Raw genomic sequence first — 19,004 nt, 5'->3', positions numbered from 1 at the left:
CTTTCCCTAGATTACACTTCTCTTATCACATCTCTATTGCCATAATAGTTTATTTTCTGTGGGATGTGCTTCGTTGTTTATGGACAGCCGGCTAGCAAGGGGCTACGTGGCAAATGCTGCATAACTGTCTTCATGCAGGTTTCTGTCTGGAATTATAAATCCACCACTACACATTCAAGCTACCTTGAATTCCTTTGTTTTACCCCTGGGATAAGAGCCTTCATGCATGCGGCAGACTGTTACCCTTATGTTCTTGAGTGTAATGGTACCTCAGTGGAAAATGCAAAGTAATAAAGAGTTTTATCTCCATTAAATTATTCAACATGAATTGAAAAGAATACATATGCATAAATACATTTTAAAATAAATAGAATTATGAATGCAGTCGTATCTCTGTTTGAAATACTTTAATCACAAAGCTGTGTTAGTAACTCTTAGTCCTTAGTTACAGCTCATATCTTAAATAGGAGAGAGCAGATTTTTGTTAAGAGTATTCATTCTAAAAGTATGCTGCAATTTTCATGTTAAGTTCCTTGGCCAGGTCATGTATGATAGTAAAATTTGTAGTTTATGTGGCAATAATTGTTTTTCTCTTTCTGCTCACTTTAAGCCTTTTTGCTATCTAGCAGGTTGGGCTGGTTTTGAACTACAAGAATACATGAAGTGTAATATTGTTAGACATTCTCAATAGTACCACAAATTCTGTAAGGTGCATCAGCAGGTTACACGTTAACTATAAATAATAATTTATGCCACAGGCTTCAGTATTGTAGTACAGTGTCACAAAGATGGTCTTTTGAGAATTTTTTTTTTTAAATGGATTGGACACTTCCTTTAATCAACATAATCTCTTTTCTGAACATAAACCATGCTAGTTTCTTATTAATTTTTATATAATCTGCTTCTGCAGTGTTGATATTTCTGAGTAATTCAAAGAATAGAAACAGCCAAATTGTGAAAATGATTGTAAAATGGCTGTGAAAATTCAGAATAGTAAATGTAATGGGATTTGTTTCCTGGCTTTGAAGTTTGAGACCCTAAAGGATTATATATACAGACCAGGTTTTGCGTTGCCTTATCAGTCAGTTCTACATTTAAATCCAAATTAAAAGCACTGTGGCAGTTGATCTGACTTAGGACACTTAAAATGTGTGAAAATACTTATTTGGATAATGGATAGTGGATTTGTTTTATGGTCAGCCTCCATATTCTGGTCTTATATTATCTAGCTTCTGTTGACATTGGAGTCCTTTCATTAACTGCATGAAGTGGCTGAATGAGAGTTACGCGTAGGGTGGAGATTAATTCCTAAAGGTTTTATGTATAACTGCAGAAGTATATGCTGGAATTGTGCCTGGACTGAACTGTACCCATTCTCTAACACTCACTTTTCCGCAGTCTCTATGTATTTCTATATTTGTGTGCGCACATTCATGCCCTCTCTGGGAACATCCCAGTCTGACTTCCTGTACTCATCACTGTAAATATTCGAGGGCATTGTAAAGTGTGTTAATTAATAAGGTAATAAGTTGTTTTTACAATTCTGATCTGATTGTTTGGAAAGAGATTTCTAGGTGCCTGAACACCTACTCTTATTTGTGCTGCAGATGAGCTGCTGCTAGGTTTGTTAAATTTCCGCAAAAAGCGAGCAGTTCAAAACCAAATAGCAGTATTTACATTCAAGTCAATCATGCCATGCTATCTGGTTCCACTGTGTCAAGTAGGAAAAAATAGTGCAGCTGTTGGTAGATGAGGGGAGGAGGATTAATATTCTTTGTGGTTCAAAAGAGGAACACATTAACATTCAAAGGGATTTAATCCCTGTAACATGCTTCTCCAGGAACTGTGCAAGTCGAGAGAGACCAAGTCATGTTGTTACAATATAGAATCTGTATTGCCACATGTCACTTTTTTTTTTAATATTAAAATCTATTATGAAGCACTGAGGGTCGCTTAATCTTGCCCCAGTCCTCTTACAACCAGTGATTTTTTTTTTTTTTTCTCTTCCCCACAAAGGGATGTTGTTTCTTGTATCTGTTCCTCTGTTTTTCTGTGGTGTGAAAAGCATCTGGGGTACTCGGTAATGTCACTTCAGCAGACAGTACAGTCTGCTGAGGAAATTGCCAATTAATTAAGAGCAGTTTAAGATTTAACAAAATCATTATGCACACTTCATTTACTAGGCTTTACAGTAAAACTAAATTTGTCCCACAGGATTAATTAAAAGGGCAGCGGGGGGGTGCTGGTGGTGGTGTGTGTGGTGCTGGTGAGTTTAAAAAAATCAAGTGTACTCAGTCTAAGGACTTGATCGCCTTTTTCTTCACAGCTTCCCATTATTTTATTGCTGCATTGCAATTCTATTTATTAAAATGCTGATGCTGACTTCCAGTAGCGTTCAAATGATCATGTTTTGAACAAGATCAGATACCAAAGCAACTGAATTAGCAGCTAATCTGTTAGTGAAGTTTTAATAATGTGGGTGTAACAGGATGTGTGGTGACAATACAGGTTAGAAATAAAAAATATATATAGTACGATAATATGATGTAACTAACATTTCAATTTTCACCTTCATTCAAAAGAAAAGACAATACGTATTTTTATATATTTTTCAAACTTCTCCCTTCCTTTTATTAGGCAGTAAATCTGTAAAGCCACTTCATCTTTGCAGCTTGTTACTGGAGAGGCCTTCAAAAGTGAATCGCTTAGTGGATCCTACCCTAATTGGTTTTACACGGTAGCTTTTAAAATTAGATTCAAGGGTGCTTCCCAGGCTCTAAGAAGACATAGAATATAGGTCACATTGAAGTTCTTTTCATTCTTAGGATATGCCACAGTGATCAGTATGCACCAGAGCTTACACAGACGGCGGTTTAATAGGTGTATCTTGTTCTCACAATGATGGAAACAAGTATTTCTTTGTTTCTCTGCCTACTTGTTGCCACACACATTTTCCTACAGCCTTGGAGGCAATGTCGCCTACTGTTTAAGGAAGAGGGAGTTTACTGGAATGTATTAGCCACACGGATATGTGGGTTTCTCTTACGGATTTTAGAGGTTTGGTTAGCAGCTCTGAAGGTGGACGGGTGTGATGCAGTTTACCAGCCTCCGTGAAATTGCGGTGGTTACTGCACCCTTGGTGTTCAGCAGAGCAGACTGCTTGCAAGGTTCCTGCAGGGAGTTGCTAAGTGAGGTGTTACTGGAAGATTTGTGTAGTGAAATGGAACGGAGAGTATATTTTGTTTAGGCATTTTAGTTGGATGCATTATAATTTTTATCTTCAGTGATTCAGTGATGCTCTGCTAATGTAGTTTTTCAGAGTGCTTATTTAAAAAGAAGCAAGCCTCACTCCCAAGTGAGCTGTATTACATTTAATTTTTTTGCTTAGACTTCTGAGCCTGTACATAATTAGTGACACTCTTTAACAGCTAATATTTACTATAAAACAAATCTTCTCAAAGCAGAGGCTGGTGTAGTGAAAATTTAAGAACGGAATCAATTCGGTAATCTCTGTACAGACGGTCAGTTACAGGTTACTGTTCTCAAGTTCTGATGTTACTGGCCACCATTTCTGAGATCACAAGGAACAATTTACTGACAATTTGTGCTAGCGTGTAATTTCTCTTTTCTCAGGTTGTATATTTGTCTAATACTGACTTAAATGGGGCTGTGTTTCCATATGAAATAGCCTTGTGATATTAATAGCAAATAAAAGCCTAAGAATGAAGTGGGACTATTGATATACTGTTACCTCTTCCCCTAAGGAAAGCTTCTTCGTGATACACGGCGGTCTGGTGCCTACTGCAAACAATCACTTCATGCTTTGTCAGCTACCATCCAGCCTCTAATTTGCCTTCTGTACTGTAGTTTAGGAAAGTGCCCTCTTTTTGTCATGGATACAGGTCTTGGTACTGTGATAGGCACATTTTGCATACATGGAAGTTATTCCTAAGTCAGTTAGTTCAATACCTGGTGCATTCCCATTAGTGGAAAAGGGCACAGTGTCTGAGCCCTATTTCCTGTACTGGGCTTCTCATCCAATACAAGGATTAATCTATACTGTTAATTTTGCAAATCCCAAATCAGTTGGCAATCTCTTAGAAGATTCTTCACCTTGCAATGTTTCTTGTACTGGGAATATATTTACACTGCTGTTTTTAGTAGCAGATAGATTTTAGATTTTTGGCTACAGACTTCAGAATTATTTCAGATGGCATTTCCTTAGGGGAAAAAAAAAGATGAGGGAGTATATAATGAAACAGTTTCCCTCAGGTCAAATTCAGTCCTCTGTCATGGTTGCCAACTGCATCATAGACTGTAGTTCATAAACATGTATAGCTGCCTTTGTTGCTACCCTTTTAGAAACTTATTTCAAGAAGGTACTTCATTTTTCTCATGGCTATAAAATTTCTGATTTTCACTCTGTGGTGGCTTGACCCTGGCTGGAGACCAGATGCCCATCAAAGCTGCTCCATCACTCTCCTCCTCAGCTGGGCAGGGGAGAGAACATACAACAAAAAGCTTATGGGTCAAGTCAAGGACGGGGAAAGATCACTCAGCAATTACCTTCACGGGCAAAACAGACTTGAGTTGGGGAAATCAGTTTAATTTGTTACCAATCAGATCAGAGTAGGATAATGAGTGACAAAATCATGTCTTAAAAACACCTTTCCCCCACCCCTCCCTTCTTCCTGGGCTCAGCTTTGCTCCCCTTTTTTCTACCTCTTCCTCCCCACTCCCCCAGCAGTGCAGGGGGACAGGGAATGGGGTTGTGGTCAGTCCATCACACGTCTCTGCTGCTCCTTCCTCCTCAGTGGGAGGGATCCTTACAATCTGCTCCTGCTCCAGTGTGGGGTCCCTCCCACGGGTGACAGTCCTCCTCAAACTTCTCCAGCATGAGTCCTTCCCTAGAGTAATCTTTCTTGAAACTGGACTATTCAGTATGTTCTGGCATGACCCAAGACGTACTGTGCAAAGGTGAATGATATACCAGATTCAAAATTAGCATTTCTAAATTAGAAGCCCAGTTCGGAGAAGTTAATTTGATCAGGCTGGATCACTGTATTCTAGATGATGTCTTAACTGTGTCATGTATTTTCTGGTTCAGAGGAAGGTACAACTTAAAATTACAGATGCCTTTTCAACAGCTACTTCGTATATAGATGGTTAAATCATTCTGTGCTAGTGCTTTCATTTAGAGGGCTCATGAAAATGCAGAACTTCTCCTTCAGTTCTTTTGCCCCCACCCCACTCTGTAGATACATATACGAGCTAGTTCATACCCAAATCCTGAACTGTTCACATTAATTATCTCCAATGATTAGTTCTCTTCCTTAAGCTTTATCCATTTTAAGGTCAAATCCTTTAGTTGTGAACCTGCTCTGTTTCTGTTGCAATGGTTTACATGGCTTTGTAAAAGAAGGGGATTTAGGGGAAATCCAATTTCAGTTTGAGGGTACAGTATGAAATTCAAAAATAAATTTGTGGAGTCTACAATATATTTAGTTTTAGAAGTTGTCTGTAGTTTGCTTACAACATTTTGGTTACTGTACAGTTTTAAACAGATTAATAACCAGTAGGTTTTGAATAGGATTTATCAGTGATATATCCAATAATGAGTCATCTGGATTCCCTGTGAGTCACTACTAGTCTTCATACTCTTCTGTATTTTTCTCAAAAGCATTTTGAATTTCCTGTCATTTTAGTATTCTTGATAGCTAAAAGCATAGACCAGTTATTTAGCAAAACTAATAACAGTAAGTAATATTACTTAGGTTATTGATGTAAAAATACATTGAGTGTTAAAAATATGTACATTGTTAGCTGTGAAAATTAAAGAATTTTGAAATGTTGAAAATCTAACACGGTCAGCTTTCATAAGGATTAGGATATCTCTGGATCTGCGATTTCTTGTTTGGTTTTATTGTAATATGATTCTTCTGTGTAAATAATAGAGCTTTCACCTTAGTCAGATATATCCTGTTATAGAAAATAGAGTTTTTACATGCTTCCTAAAATAAATGTAGTCAGAAAGGACAAACCTTCGAGACTTGAGCCCCCTAGCATCATCTGAATCCAGAAGGATTTTATTCAGATCCGTGGCTTTTTAGGTCAGCTTTGTTTGTTAGGGATTTTTATTTGGTGTGCTCTTGTACCTTGCCTGTGCCTCACAAACATACAGAGAACCCAACCTCGACCCTTGTTGGTGGCCAGTAGAGGCAGCCACAGGCCAGCTTTGTCTCTTAGGTTGCACATTATGATCCTTGCTTGCAGTATTGCAGGCAGTTCACCATTTGGGAACCACAGTTAAAATACTGTTTGTGATGTGTCCTGTTGTTCATTGCAGAATTCATGTAATTAAATCTGCAGTGCACAGTTAACGACAATATATTTTATTGCCCAATAATTTTTTCTTTTATGATGTCTGCTGATAATTGGCGAATCCTTATCAGTACAATGTAAGAGTACATTTTCCGTATCTGACTTAAGAACATGAATTCAGTTATGTCTTCAGAGCACCTGGTTATTTTCTGTGAGTTAATTACAAGCTGGGATGAGTTAATAATTTAATCGTCTAGCAGTCTACCTCAGCCAACCATTCATTCTAAAGAGACATCAAGAGCAAACATGGCTAAGGTGGGATAAAATACATTATGAAATGTATAGCTTATAACAGCAGTAGTACCGATAACTCTCAGAAGCATTTAGTGCAACATTTGTGTGTATGCATACAGTGTACGGTCTGTTGCTAACTTTTAGGAAAAAAATGGTAAATACTGTATGAGAGAACAGTCATACTGGAAAGGAAGCTTTTCAGTAAAATTTTGAGCTAGCTAATGCACCTTCTGGTTTTTTTTAAACTGTCAAAGGCACCAGTAATGGAAATTTTAATTTTGGTGCCGTTCAATAATGTAAATACAAATAATTTAATTTTCATTTTCTGTCCAAACATTTTCTAATGAATTTTTCCATTAGCTGGTTTAAGGGAAATCACTCAGTGCACACTTGAGCAGTTACTTGTCACAGATCTAACGTGTTTGTTTTTATAGTGTCTGAAGGGAAATCATAATTCTGAGATAGCCTTACAATGTAATGAGCACAAGATGTTTATTTCAGGAATTTAAAGGAGCATCTCTGACTCTCCTTGGAATCAGAATGAACTGATTCCAAAATAGTTCGAAATTTGGTGTATAGGAAGATTGCATTAATATCTGCTACCAATTGAGGCCCTCTGGGAACCTGCTACGTGCAGATTGCATCATAAATTTTATGCCAGTAGCATCCCTATCGCTTGAGTATGAAGCAGGGGGAATCTCTCTACAGAAATTGCATTAAATAGTTGTACAAAGATAACTGTAGGTCATTGTATGCAGAGATCTGTTAGAAATACTGTCACCGCCATATATCGCTGTCACCAAGATAAAGAGGAAACAATTCTACTACTATACTGTTCCAGGTTTATAAAACATATATTCTGTGGGGTCAGAATAGGTTGTGAAGGGACATAAAGATTTCCTGTACTTGCGGGCAGCTCTTCTTCAACAGTTTCAGCTGTGACCAGGCTGACTGATTACTCTCAAGGGGAAGAGCCATAATTAATGTAATATTTCAAACATTTTTGTATGTATTTAACAGAACAAGGTGATCATTTAAGCTTTGTATTGAGGGTAATATATTTGTCCTGAACTCTATAGGGGCTAGTTTACTTCACAGTTAAATCTGAATGTATAGATTCCTTCCCCCCTCCCCCCCCCCAGCATATGTTAAAGACTGTAAATCTGTGGCCCAGTGATGTTTGACTGAGCAAGCCTTAAAGCTTTAATTTGAGTATCCTAACGTTCTCATAATGGCGCTAGGTATACAGTGCAATGAGAGGAGTAAGGGTGTCAATCTTGACATTATCTGTACGTAGATCTTACAGGTAGTGACGTAACTCCTGTTTCTCATTGCTGTCTTCTACGCTGAGGAAATTGGCTGCTACTTATGCAGGTGTATTGAGCTGATTTTTCAGAATGACTCAGCAAGGCATACCTGTTTTACTTGGGGAAACTCGAGTAAATATTTTTAGCGTAGTTACTTTAATTTTTCTAAGCAGCAACCCATTGTAATAGTGCAGCAACTCTTCAAACCCCTCGTTTGAAGCAATAAGCCCTGCCCTTAATCTGCATGTTTATTATTGTTATGTTGGCTTTAACAGAGAATCTGAAAAATGCTTTTCACAGGTCGATTCAGAATCTTAGCCTGTCTTGTCCTAGCCTGTGATAGCCCAGGACTAACTCTGCCTCCACTTTTTCACAAAGACAATGAAAGTAAACAACAGAGCAAGTCTGCAAAAGTGAACTAAAATGCTGAGCATGTCTGCATAGGCAGTGAGGTGAAATGGTTACTATGGAACCAACACTCAGCTTCCAAATATCAGACTTGGCTTGCTTAAGTTATATATCCTTCATCCAGTGCTAGATTATTTTCTTCACAAAGCTTAGCAACATTTAAGTGAAACTGTGCAGCACACAGGACGTTACACAGAACGACTACAAGGCACATGACGAAAGTAAGAAATGCAATAGCCTATGAGTGCACAGGGTATGCTCTACTTGTCAGAAACAACTGCCTGTGGTAAAGTGTGGTTCGAACTGATCTGTTTTTAAAATTAAGACATTAAAATAATTGGTTCTAAACTTCTGACTTAAATATTTGAGTGGTGACTTCATGCACGTTCATCATAATCATTCAAACGGGACAGGATTGTCAGAAGGTGCTGTGCTACCAGGCTCCCCAGTGGGCTGGAGCATTTGTTTTCATTGAGATTTCCCAATGTGTTTTCCTTCTGATTGTAGAATCTGCACCCATCTAACTCATGGCCTGTTTAACCAGGCCTTTTATTGTTCCCAGAACTGGGCCAGCAGGGTATCTTCACCAGAGAGTTTTCATTGGAGCATGTGGTTACAAAAGGTGCATTTTTCCTGCTTTAAATAATTTATGATCTGTAGTCAAATCATGAGGGAGCTTTCCCTGCCTGTTTTGCAACTGTCAGAAAACGTATACGAAATACTAGCTACAGCTTTATGTAGCTGGTTTCTGGCTAGTAACCAGCAAGCCCTAAAAATATGGTTACCGTTGCATGGGGAATTTCTTGGAAAAATCTGCATGAAAAAAAATTTTCATTGAGTTCACTTGGGAGTGAGCTGATAAAATATTAAACACAACATAACAATTGAATGCTTAATGCTTGGAAAGCCTTTGGCAAAAGACTGAAAGTCATGTCCCAGTCCCCGAGTTCACTGCTTTGCTAACGAGCCTCATTTTATCTGGATTAAGCTCAATTTTAAGATTAATTTATTGGACTATTTCCATTATTTTTATTTGAAATGTTTAAAAAAAGCCTTTTTCCCTACTGTTTACCTGCATGATATGAGGAGAATTTCAGTGCTTACTGGCGTTAACGTTTCTACTGTGGTACTTGAGTTCGGTGTCCTGCCAGCAAATTAGCTTAAGTTTTGCAAAGTTCAGAATATGAAGACAAGTACTGACCTTAGTGGCACTGAAGAATGCAAAAGGGAGTGACTCATGTATGTTTGGGAAGTGAAAAAGAGTTTGCAGATGGATTGGGAATTTGCTAAGTGGGAAGAAATGGTGCAATGTAGGGAAGGCCAGACAGTGTAAGAATGGGAGAACAAAGAGAATGAGGGATCTGCTCTGGCCGTTTGCCCAACACTGAGTCCTGTGTCAGAGCTCGGGACAATTGTACGTATTTGTGGATGTTGGTCAGCAGTTTAGTCATCTGAAGAGTTCCTGTAAGTTACCCTTTCAGTTACGGATTCCAAGGTTTGAGTTGCCTATGGAAAGTGCAGTCGATTAACAAAGTTCAATTTCTACTAAGAATGGCTTTTATGATGTAATTTAGTTTTAAAGTTTAAATCAAGGTAATCTGTGATTCATCCAGTTTTTCTTTAGAGCAGAATCTTAGGAAAAGTGGAGGAGGACAGGGCCTTAGGCAGTTATCTGGTCCAGCCTCCTGTTCTGAGCAGGATAAACCTCAAGGTTAGGTCAGGTTGCTCAAGACCTTGCCCAGCTGAGTTTTGAAAATATCCAAGGATGGAGTTCCCTGCTCATTGCAAGGGGATTGGACCAGGTGACCTTTAAAGCTCCCTTCCAACCCAAACTCTTCTGTGATTCCATGGCTTCTCTAGCTCATAGTCTGCACTTCTTGAAAGAGACCAGCTGTGTCTTCTCCCCCTTTAGGTGGTGGAAGACTGTAATTAGATTCCTCCTTGGCTTTCCTTTTTTTCCAGGTTAAGCAAACCCAGTTCTCTACACTTCTCATGTCCTTCAGCCCAGAAACCATCTTAGTGATACTGTACTGTGCGTATTCCAATTTTTCAGTGCCTTGTTACCTGGATGTTCAAAACTGTACTCAGTATTCAAGGTTTACCTCATGAGTACTGATTAAAAGGGGATAATCACTTTGCTTGACCTACTGGTTTTGCTTTAAATTGAAGTGTATGTTGATAATCTGGTAGTTTTAACACACTGTTCATATTGTCTCTCTTCTTTTGTGTGCACACAGACAGTACAATACCATAGCAGTATATCTAATAATACAGATGAAAGGAGGGACATTTGAATACGTTGCAGCCTGTCAAAAAGTGTTGGGCATGGTCAGCATTGCTTTCTAGAATTCACATTGTATCTGAAGCTTATAGTATTTAAAACACCACTTTATATCAACAGGACTTCTACACCATTGTATGTGGTATAAAGATCCTTTTTGGTTTATATCCTTCTGTTCATGTGAAGGCTTTAGGAGATCAGAGTTGTGCCGTGGTAGTGTGTGTCCAGGAAATACATGCTTTTCAATTATAAATTATGTCCTGAAAAACACATTCCATACGATAGATAATGGGCAGAAGGACTGTTCGCAGTATTTGTACAGTTCGGAGGTTGCGTTCTGTCAATGCATATCTTGTTAGTGTTGGCATTTGCTGATCACTATACTTAACGTTCATTCTAAAATGCTTTATTGGGTAAATACGGTTTCGTTCATGGAAGGTTCGACATGTGAAACTTCCCCGCAGTCATTCTGTAGAATGTACAGTGGAGCTTGAAACTAGTTTGCCTACTTTCCCTAATCTTAGAATCATAGAATCACAGAATGGTTTGGGCTGGAAGGGACCTTAAAGACCATCTAGTTCCAACCCCCCTGCCATGGGCAGGGACACCTTCCACTAGACCAGGTTACGCACAGCCTCATCCAGCCTGGCCTTGAAGACAGGCTTCATCACAACTATCTACTTTTGCAGTATTTCCAAAAATCACTTCACTAGTGCTTGCTTTTGTTTGTTATGGTTATGTGTGCATTACGTTCCTCTGCTCTGCTTTGTCAGTATGACAAAAATGTAGTATTCTAGTATTACAGAATATGATAACTCACCCTTGCTTTTGATGACACTAACTTTCCCATGGTGAAGCAGTCATGTTTAATTAAATTATATTGACAAGATTAGTGAAAATTCTTGGGTGAGCATGTTTGTAATCTAGGCTTTAAAGACAAAAAAAGTAAGCACCACAAAGATAACTATTAAGATTTTAGATTGATTCATAGGGAATTATATCAAAGACAAAAACTGTGTTTAATTTTCTGTGTAGAAGCTAATTTAAACATAAGCAGAGGATAATAGGCACTGAAAAGGCCATTCATTTTAGCAGGGTTTTGAGCAAAGTGGGCAGGATCCAGAAAGAGTTCAAAGAGCTTTTTGTAGGTTGAAATGAAAGCTTAATTAAAAAAAAGAACTCCAAAAACTTAGCTCAGTAATCCTGTTTTGTCTTATTTATCTAGCACAGCTGTAGTTAAAAGGGGTTACTGTAAAATGTTTATCAACCCAAGATATTTTTTATTCTAAGCTATTCCTGAGTGGCTTTTTAAAATTTTCATGTAATGTCACTGTCAGGTGTGGGTTATAACGAGTTCAGGGAGCTTTTGCGTAGTGCTTATGGTAGTCCATATTCCGTTTCTTTCCTGGTTTACATGGTTTCTTCACGTAGATTTTGAATGGCTCTAAAGATCTTCATCTCTGCTGCTGATAATGTTTTCAGCTTAAGTTTTGCCTTTAACTGCTCTTTTTAAGGTATTCCCAATATAGAAAGTCATGTTAAATTCAAAGTAAACTATTTCTTAGTTGGAATGAAGACCATTTTACTTCCAAGAAGTGCTGAACATACTTCTTGGAGGTTTTGATCCAGCAAATCTCTTGTCGGAATGCTTCTCAGACTGTGTCAGTCATACTGATACTTACCAGTCCTAAAGTATTTTAGCCCAGACTCCTCACCTACACTTTTGACATGTTGCTAGTAAAAGTTGTCTCCCCTGTATTCCAGCCTTAGAAGAGTAGCCTTTGTTCCTGCTAGTCTTTGTCTGAGTTCTGATCTTCAGACAACTGAGGCCTCACGTTCCCAGGGCCTGGTCCTCAGGCAGAACTCGAATCGTCCTGATACCTGATGGAAGGGCAGTGCAGAAGGGCTCGAGTGACCTAGGAGACTTCTCAAGTGTGTCGATGATAACTTCTGGGAGTGCTAATGGAGGAGCCAACAAGGAAAGGTGCTTTGCTGGGTCTGGTGCTTGATGGAGAATAAAGAACTGGTCAGGGACATGAAAGTTAAAGAAAGGCTTGGCTACAGTGACTGTGAGATGATGGAGTTCAAGATCCTAAGAGAAGGGGGCAGGGAAAACAGGAGGACTACAGACCCTGGGTTTCAGAAGAGCAGAATTCATCCTCTTCAGAGCTCTGCTTGGAAAAATCCCATGGGCCGTGGCCTTGAACAGAGGAGAAGTCCAGAACTGGCTGATAGTCACTGATGACTTCCTCCCTGCTCAAAAAGCGACCAATCCCAACAGGCAGGAAATGAAGTGAAGGTGGCAGTCATGGATGAGCAAGGAGACCCTAACAGAACTCAGACATAGAAAGGAAGAGTACAAAAGGTGGAAGCAGGGGGAGGTGACCCAGGAGGAGTGGGGAGCTCCTGCCCAGTCTTGCAGAGATGGGGTTAGGAAAGCAAAAGCTGGCCTGGAGTTGAATCTGGAGAGGGATGTGAAGTACAGCAGCAGAGGATTCTTCAAGTACATAAACAGCAAAAGAAGAGTAGGGAAAATGTGGGCCTGCTACTGAATAGGGCACAGGAGCTGGTTACAGTTGATGTGGAGATGCTTAATGCTGCCTTTGTCTCAGTCTCTCCCAGTAAAAATGGCTTTTGGGGAACCCAGGCCCCTGAAGCTAGAGGAAGGTCTGGTGCACAGAGGACTTGTACTTGGTGGAGGAGAACCAGGTTTGGGAGCAGTTAAAGAAACTGAATATACATAAATTCATAGGGCCTGATGGGTTGTACCCATGAGTGATGATGGAGCTGGCTGATGCCACTGCGAGGCAAGTCTTTAAATAATCATAGTGACTGGCAGAGCAAATACTGTCCTATCTTCAGGAAGGTCAAGAAGAAACCTCTGTGGAACTACAGGCTAATTGGCCTCAGCCCAGTACCTCGGGAGGTGATGGAGGAAATCCTCCTGGCAAGGATGTCTTTGTCCTTTGTCCAAAGAAGGGACGAAGAAGGTGACTGTGAGTAGTCAGCATTGATTACAAAGGGGAACTCGTGACTGACCAACCTGGTAGCCTTCTGCAATGGGATGACTAGGTTGGAGGACAAGTGGAAAGCGGTGGATGTTGTTTAGCTCAACTTCAGTAAAGCCTGTGACACTCTCCCCCCCTAACATCCCAGACAAGCTGGCAGAGCATCGGTTAGATAAGCAGTGAGGTGGATTGCAGACTTGCTGGATGACCAGGCCAAGAGGGTTGGGATCAGGGTCACAAAGTCCAGTTGGAAGCAAGTCACTAGAGGTGTACCCCAGGGGCCACTACTCTAACAGCTTCACTAATCACCTGGATGGTGGGACAGAGTGTACCTGCAGGAGCTTCATGAATGATAGAAACCTGGAGGAATGGCTGGCACACCAGGTCGTTGGGCCACCACACAGGGGGACCTCGAGGCTGGAGGATGCTCATGAAGTTCAGCAAGGGGAAGGGCAGAGCTGTGCAGCTGGGGAGGACTAACGCCACACCAACCCACGCTGGGGACTGCCCGGGTGGAAGGCAGCTTGGCAGAGAAGGACCTGGTGGACACCAAGGTGAACGTGAGCCAGCAATGCACCCTTGTGGCAAGGGAGGCCAACAGCACCCTAGGCTGCACTGGGAACGGTGCTGCCAGCAGGTCAGGGGAGGTGATCTGCACTGCTGAGGCTGCGTCCGGAGTGCTGCGTCCTCATCCCCGGCACAGAGAGACGTGGACCCCAGCGCGGGGCCACCAAGCTGATTAAGGGACTGGAGCATCTCACACAGGAGGAGAGTCTGAGAGAGCTGGCAGTGTTCAGCCTAGAGAAGAGAGGGCTCTGGAGAGGCCGTACAGGTGTGTAGGAATAAAGGATGGGAAGAAATGGAGATGAGGGAGCAGTACTCTTCCCAGCAGTGCCCACTGGCAGGACAAAAGACGTTGGCACAAATTGAAACACATTAAATTCTATCTGAACACAAGAAAAGTTATTACTGTGAGGGTGGTTGTGGTGGGTTGATCCTGGCTGGAGGCCACATGCCCAGCAAAGCCGCTCTGTCACCTCCCTCCTCATCTGGGCAGGGGAGAGACCATACAACAAAAAGCTTTTGAGTTAAGGACAGGGAGAGATCACTCAGCAATTGCCGTCATGGGCAAAACAGACTGGACTTGGGGAAATTACTTGAATCACAATGAGAGACAAAACAAACCAGATCTTAAAAATCTTCCCCCTGCCCCTCGCTTCTTCCCAGACTCAGCTTTGCTCCACGTTTCTCTACCTTCTCCACCCCAGCAGCGCCGGGGTCAGGGAATGGGAGCTGTGGCCAGTCCATCACAGGTTGTCTCTGCTGCTCCTTCCTCCTCAGGGAAGGGATCCTCACACTCTGCCCCTGCTCCAGCCTGGGGAGACAGTTCTCCACAAACTTCTCCAATCTGAGTCTGTCCCACAGGCTGCAGTTCTTCATGAACTCCTCCAGTGTGAGTCTTTTCCACAGCTCCTGCCAGCAGCTTGCTCCAGCACGGGGTCACAGCCTTCTTTGGGCAACCCCCTGCTCCGGTGTGGGGTCCTCCCTGGGCTGCAGGGTGGGGGTCTTTGCTCCCATGTGACCCTCCATGGCTGCAGGGGCACAGCCGGCCTCAGCATGGTCTGCACCACGGACTGCTGGGGAATCTATGCTGTGGCAAACTTCCTCCCTTGTCTTTCTGCACTGTCTGTCTGTTTTCTGCAGAGCTGTTTCTCTCCCATATTCTCACTCTTTCTGGTTGGAATTGCTTTTCCCTGTTTGGTCCCCCCCACCCCGTCTTAACTGTGTTATCCCAGAGATGCTACCACCATCGCTGATGGCCTTGGCCATCGGCAGGTCTGTCTTGGAGCCATCTGGTGTTGGCTGTGTCGGACACAGGTGAAGCTTCTGGCAGCTTCTCACAGAAGCCACCCCCCATAGCCGCCTGTTCCCAAAACCTTGCCATGCAAACCCAGTACACTGGTCAAACACTGGAACAGGTTGCCCAGAGTGTTTTTAGGGTCTCCATTTGTGGTGATACTCTAAAACCCAACTGGCTGTGGCCCTGGGAATTGTGTTCCAGGTGATCCTGTTTGGGCAGAGGGCTTGGACCAGCAAAGCTCAGTAGGTCCCTTCCAACCTAACTGATGAGGTGATCTTCCAAGCCTTAAATGCAGGCTGTAGCATCATTTGTAATGACCGTGCTTATGAAGTGGCTTTGGCCAAGCTTAGGTGGTCCTTTTTTTTTTCTTTTTTTTTTTAAGAATCTGCAGGTAGTGACTGGATTTTTTTCTGCAATATATCTTTGTAATACCAGGAATGAAAGGTTTAAGATGCAGACCTTTTGGCTGTTTAAAAAATTGTCAGTAGGTGTATCTGTCTTTCCTAAAATGTCCTCAGAAGGCAACTGTGCCCAGCTGTGCAGCTGTGGCATTGCACCCACAGAGCAGTTGCACAAAGATGGAAATTAATGCTTGTTTTAATTGATTTTGTGTGTTAGCATTACGTGGGTTTACTTTATAGCAGTTCCTCTTACGACTGTATGTTCTGTCTAGTACTGACATTTGTGTTTGCTTTACAGGATGGAGGTCTGCTTCTAAATAACCCTTCTGCGCTGGCTGTTCACGAGTGCAAGTGCCTGTGGCCAAACGTTCCGCTGCAGTGTCTGATATCGCTGGGCACGGGTCGGTACGAAAGTGAGGGAAAGACGAACCTCACGTATACCAGTTTGAAAGCCAAGCTGACCAATGTGATCAGCAGCGCAACTGACACGGAAGGTTGGTTCTTTACACACGTGTTGTGACTGTTCTCGGGTTTTTAATGTTTCTTAGCATTGTAGTTTCGGTTTGGAGAGCAGTCTGCGACCTTTTGTGTCTTTCCCTTTCTCCTCTCTGCCCGCCCCATTGAAACTGCTTGAAGCCTGTCGCTCCGTCACCCATCAGTCGTTATTCTGGTACTGGTATTACAGGTTTTCTGGAGATGGCACTATGAGTGCGTTTTTTGCCTCCTCTCCCCGAGTCTTCACCCTCACTACGCTGGGGCTAAGCAGTTTTAATTGACGAGTTCTCAACTGTTAATGTGAGGTTGATGACCTAGGTATACTGAAGATAAAAAATACCTCAAGGCTTATCAGCATTACAGTGGTGGTCCAACAGAATTTATACAGTGATATGTTTTTATTTGTGCCTCAGAATAAAGGCATACTCAGGAATTCATTTCAGTGGAAAAATAGCATATTATTGTATTTGGTTTGTTTTTTCCATAAACGGAAATGCTTAATAGCTAATATAGAACATCAGTTGGTTTTCAGAAACTTCAGAAAAAGTATTATAGTTCTGTCCTTTTCCAGTTTTCAAAGGACTAGGCTGTATCTGCTGATGGTCATGATTCCCACTGCTGTCAAAGGGAGCCACGCATGTGTTTTCCAAAATAAACCCTGTTCCTAGGATGGGAGTACAGTGGAACTCTGTTACGAGCAGTTTACATCTGTTTTGTCTTTATAAAAGGAGGAAATGCTGATGTGCAGATGCTGTTTTCCTCTTACAGCGGGAACTGATACTGTAAAAAGCCAGGGAGCAAGAAGTACTCTTAGAGTCTGCAGCCCCTGCTGCATGATCCGGGTCAACTGTCACTAATAACAGAAAGCTAGATCTTGGGCTGCCGTTGGTTTTTTGCACAGTCCTGGAAAGGCAGCGGGAACTGCAGGAAGGAGAGAGATTTTACCAAGGGGAGAAAAATTTCATTGCAGCAGAAAAATCAGACAAGAAATTTGATTTGGGGAAAAGGAGGGAAGGAAAGTTTATTGTGGAGACCAAAGGAGAGGAAATGGAAAGAGAGGAGAGTGGATTTGAGCAAATGGGAAGTTATCCTAAGGAGGAAAAGAGGAGAGTATTAAATAGGGCAAGAAGGACTGGATGTGGTGAGACGAGAACAGAGACACAGCTGAAGAATGTACAGGAGGAGGGACAAAGCAGGGAAGATTTCGGGTTAACAACAGCCTTTTGCCGTAGTCATACCCAGGATGTGCTTTTCACTTCAGAGTTTTTATATAGCAGTAAGAGAATGGGGAAGCATGGTAAGAGTGCAAAGATGATGGAAATAAAAGAGAACAGAAGGCGGACAAAGGCATAGAAATGTAATTTTAAGGGAGCCAATGGATAGAGATCTAAAAGGAGAGACAAAATAGGTTATAAAAGAGAGGAACATGCAAATACCTTACATAGCCAGTTTATTATTGTACTAGTTGACTGAACCGTTGTACTTTAACGTATTTAAATGAATGTTAAACTCAAACCCCAAGTCTTTAGTAAGATATAAAAAAATGAGTTGCAAACAAGAGAAAGCTCTGAAACGACATATTTTTTACTGCAGTCCTTGAGATTAGAGTAGAATCTGTAGCTGTCGGTTTCCTAATACCTGCTTCCATCCGTACTGAGTGTAAGAAGCCATGGATACCCTGCACGGGAGTACATAGGTCATGTTCCTGCTCCTCAGAATGCATTCTCATTTGCAAAGGAATGGCATGTTGTCGTGGCACTGGACCCAGCACACATGTACATGTAACTAAAAATCTGGATCGCTGCAGGACCTTCTTAATTGTCATATCAGTGAGGTTGTCTGGGAATAAAAGATGAAGCTTTTCCAGAGTAAACAGCTACCGGGTCACTTGCAAACCTTCAGATGAGAAAGGGGGGTTGATAAGGAGGTAGTTGTGGAAAACCACGTACTCAGCAAAGCAGCACGTGTTTACACTTACGGCGTCACTCCGGAGCACTTATTGCTCAGCGGCTGGAGGGTTGTTGGTCCGTCTCACGTACGCGTAACCGCTTCCTTCCCTTGTTTCACTGCAGAGGTGCACACCATGCTGGATGCGCTGTTGCCTCCAGATACTTACTTCAGATTCAACCCTCTCATGAACGAAGACATCGCTCTGGATGAGAGCCGTAAAGAGAAACTCAATCAGCTGCAGACAGATGGTATCCGTTATTTAGAACGAAACGAAGAAAAACTGAGAAAAGCTGCAAAAATATTAACACAAGAAAAAACAGCTTTGCAGAGACTTCAGGACTGGATAAGATTAAAGGCTGACATGTACGAAGGCCTTCCATATCTTTCCAAATTGTGAATACGTACTGCATAGAAGTTCATAAATGTAAATCTCATACCAGAAGATCCATTCAGTAACGTACGGGGAGAATGTTTGTTGAGGGCGAATGACATCTTTGAAAAGCTACCGGAACCCTGGAGACAGCAATTTGTGCACGCTTACTCAATACGAGGTTTTATGGTGTTAATTATCTTTTGAGCTTTATGGATCTTACCGTTGCTCTACTTTGTTAAAAGTCGCTGTCACTGAAAATTATGCAAACAGTTGTGCTCGGCATTTTTGGGTGTATGTACAGTGAT

At 41.6% G+C, this 19,004-nt stretch overlaps 1 protein-coding gene across 1 annotated transcript in view; it reads left to right on the top strand.

Annotated features, from left to right (window-relative positions):
* The window catches only part of PNPLA8 (patatin-like phospholipase domain containing 8), a 38,819-nt gene extending 20,096 nt beyond the window's left edge, over window positions 1-18,723 (top strand). The window contains exons 8-9 of the mRNA XM_010159663.1: window positions 16,180-16,375; window positions 18,449-18,723. Of these exons, the coding sequence (XP_010157965.1) occupies window positions 16,180-16,375; window positions 18,449-18,723 (471 nt within the window). The remainder of the gene's footprint in view (window positions 1-16,179; window positions 16,376-18,448) is intronic.
* Window positions 18,724-19,004: the final 281 nt, after the last annotated feature.

The sequence above is a fragment of the Eurypyga helias genome, unplaced genomic scaffold, assembly GCF_000690775.1.
Source record: "Eurypyga helias isolate BGI_N326 unplaced genomic scaffold, ASM69077v1 scaffold10449, whole genome shotgun sequence".
NCBI classification, from domain to species: Eukaryota; Metazoa; Chordata; class Aves; order Eurypygiformes; family Eurypygidae; genus Eurypyga; species Eurypyga helias.
This window is presented reverse-complemented; position numbering and strand designations above follow the sequence as displayed.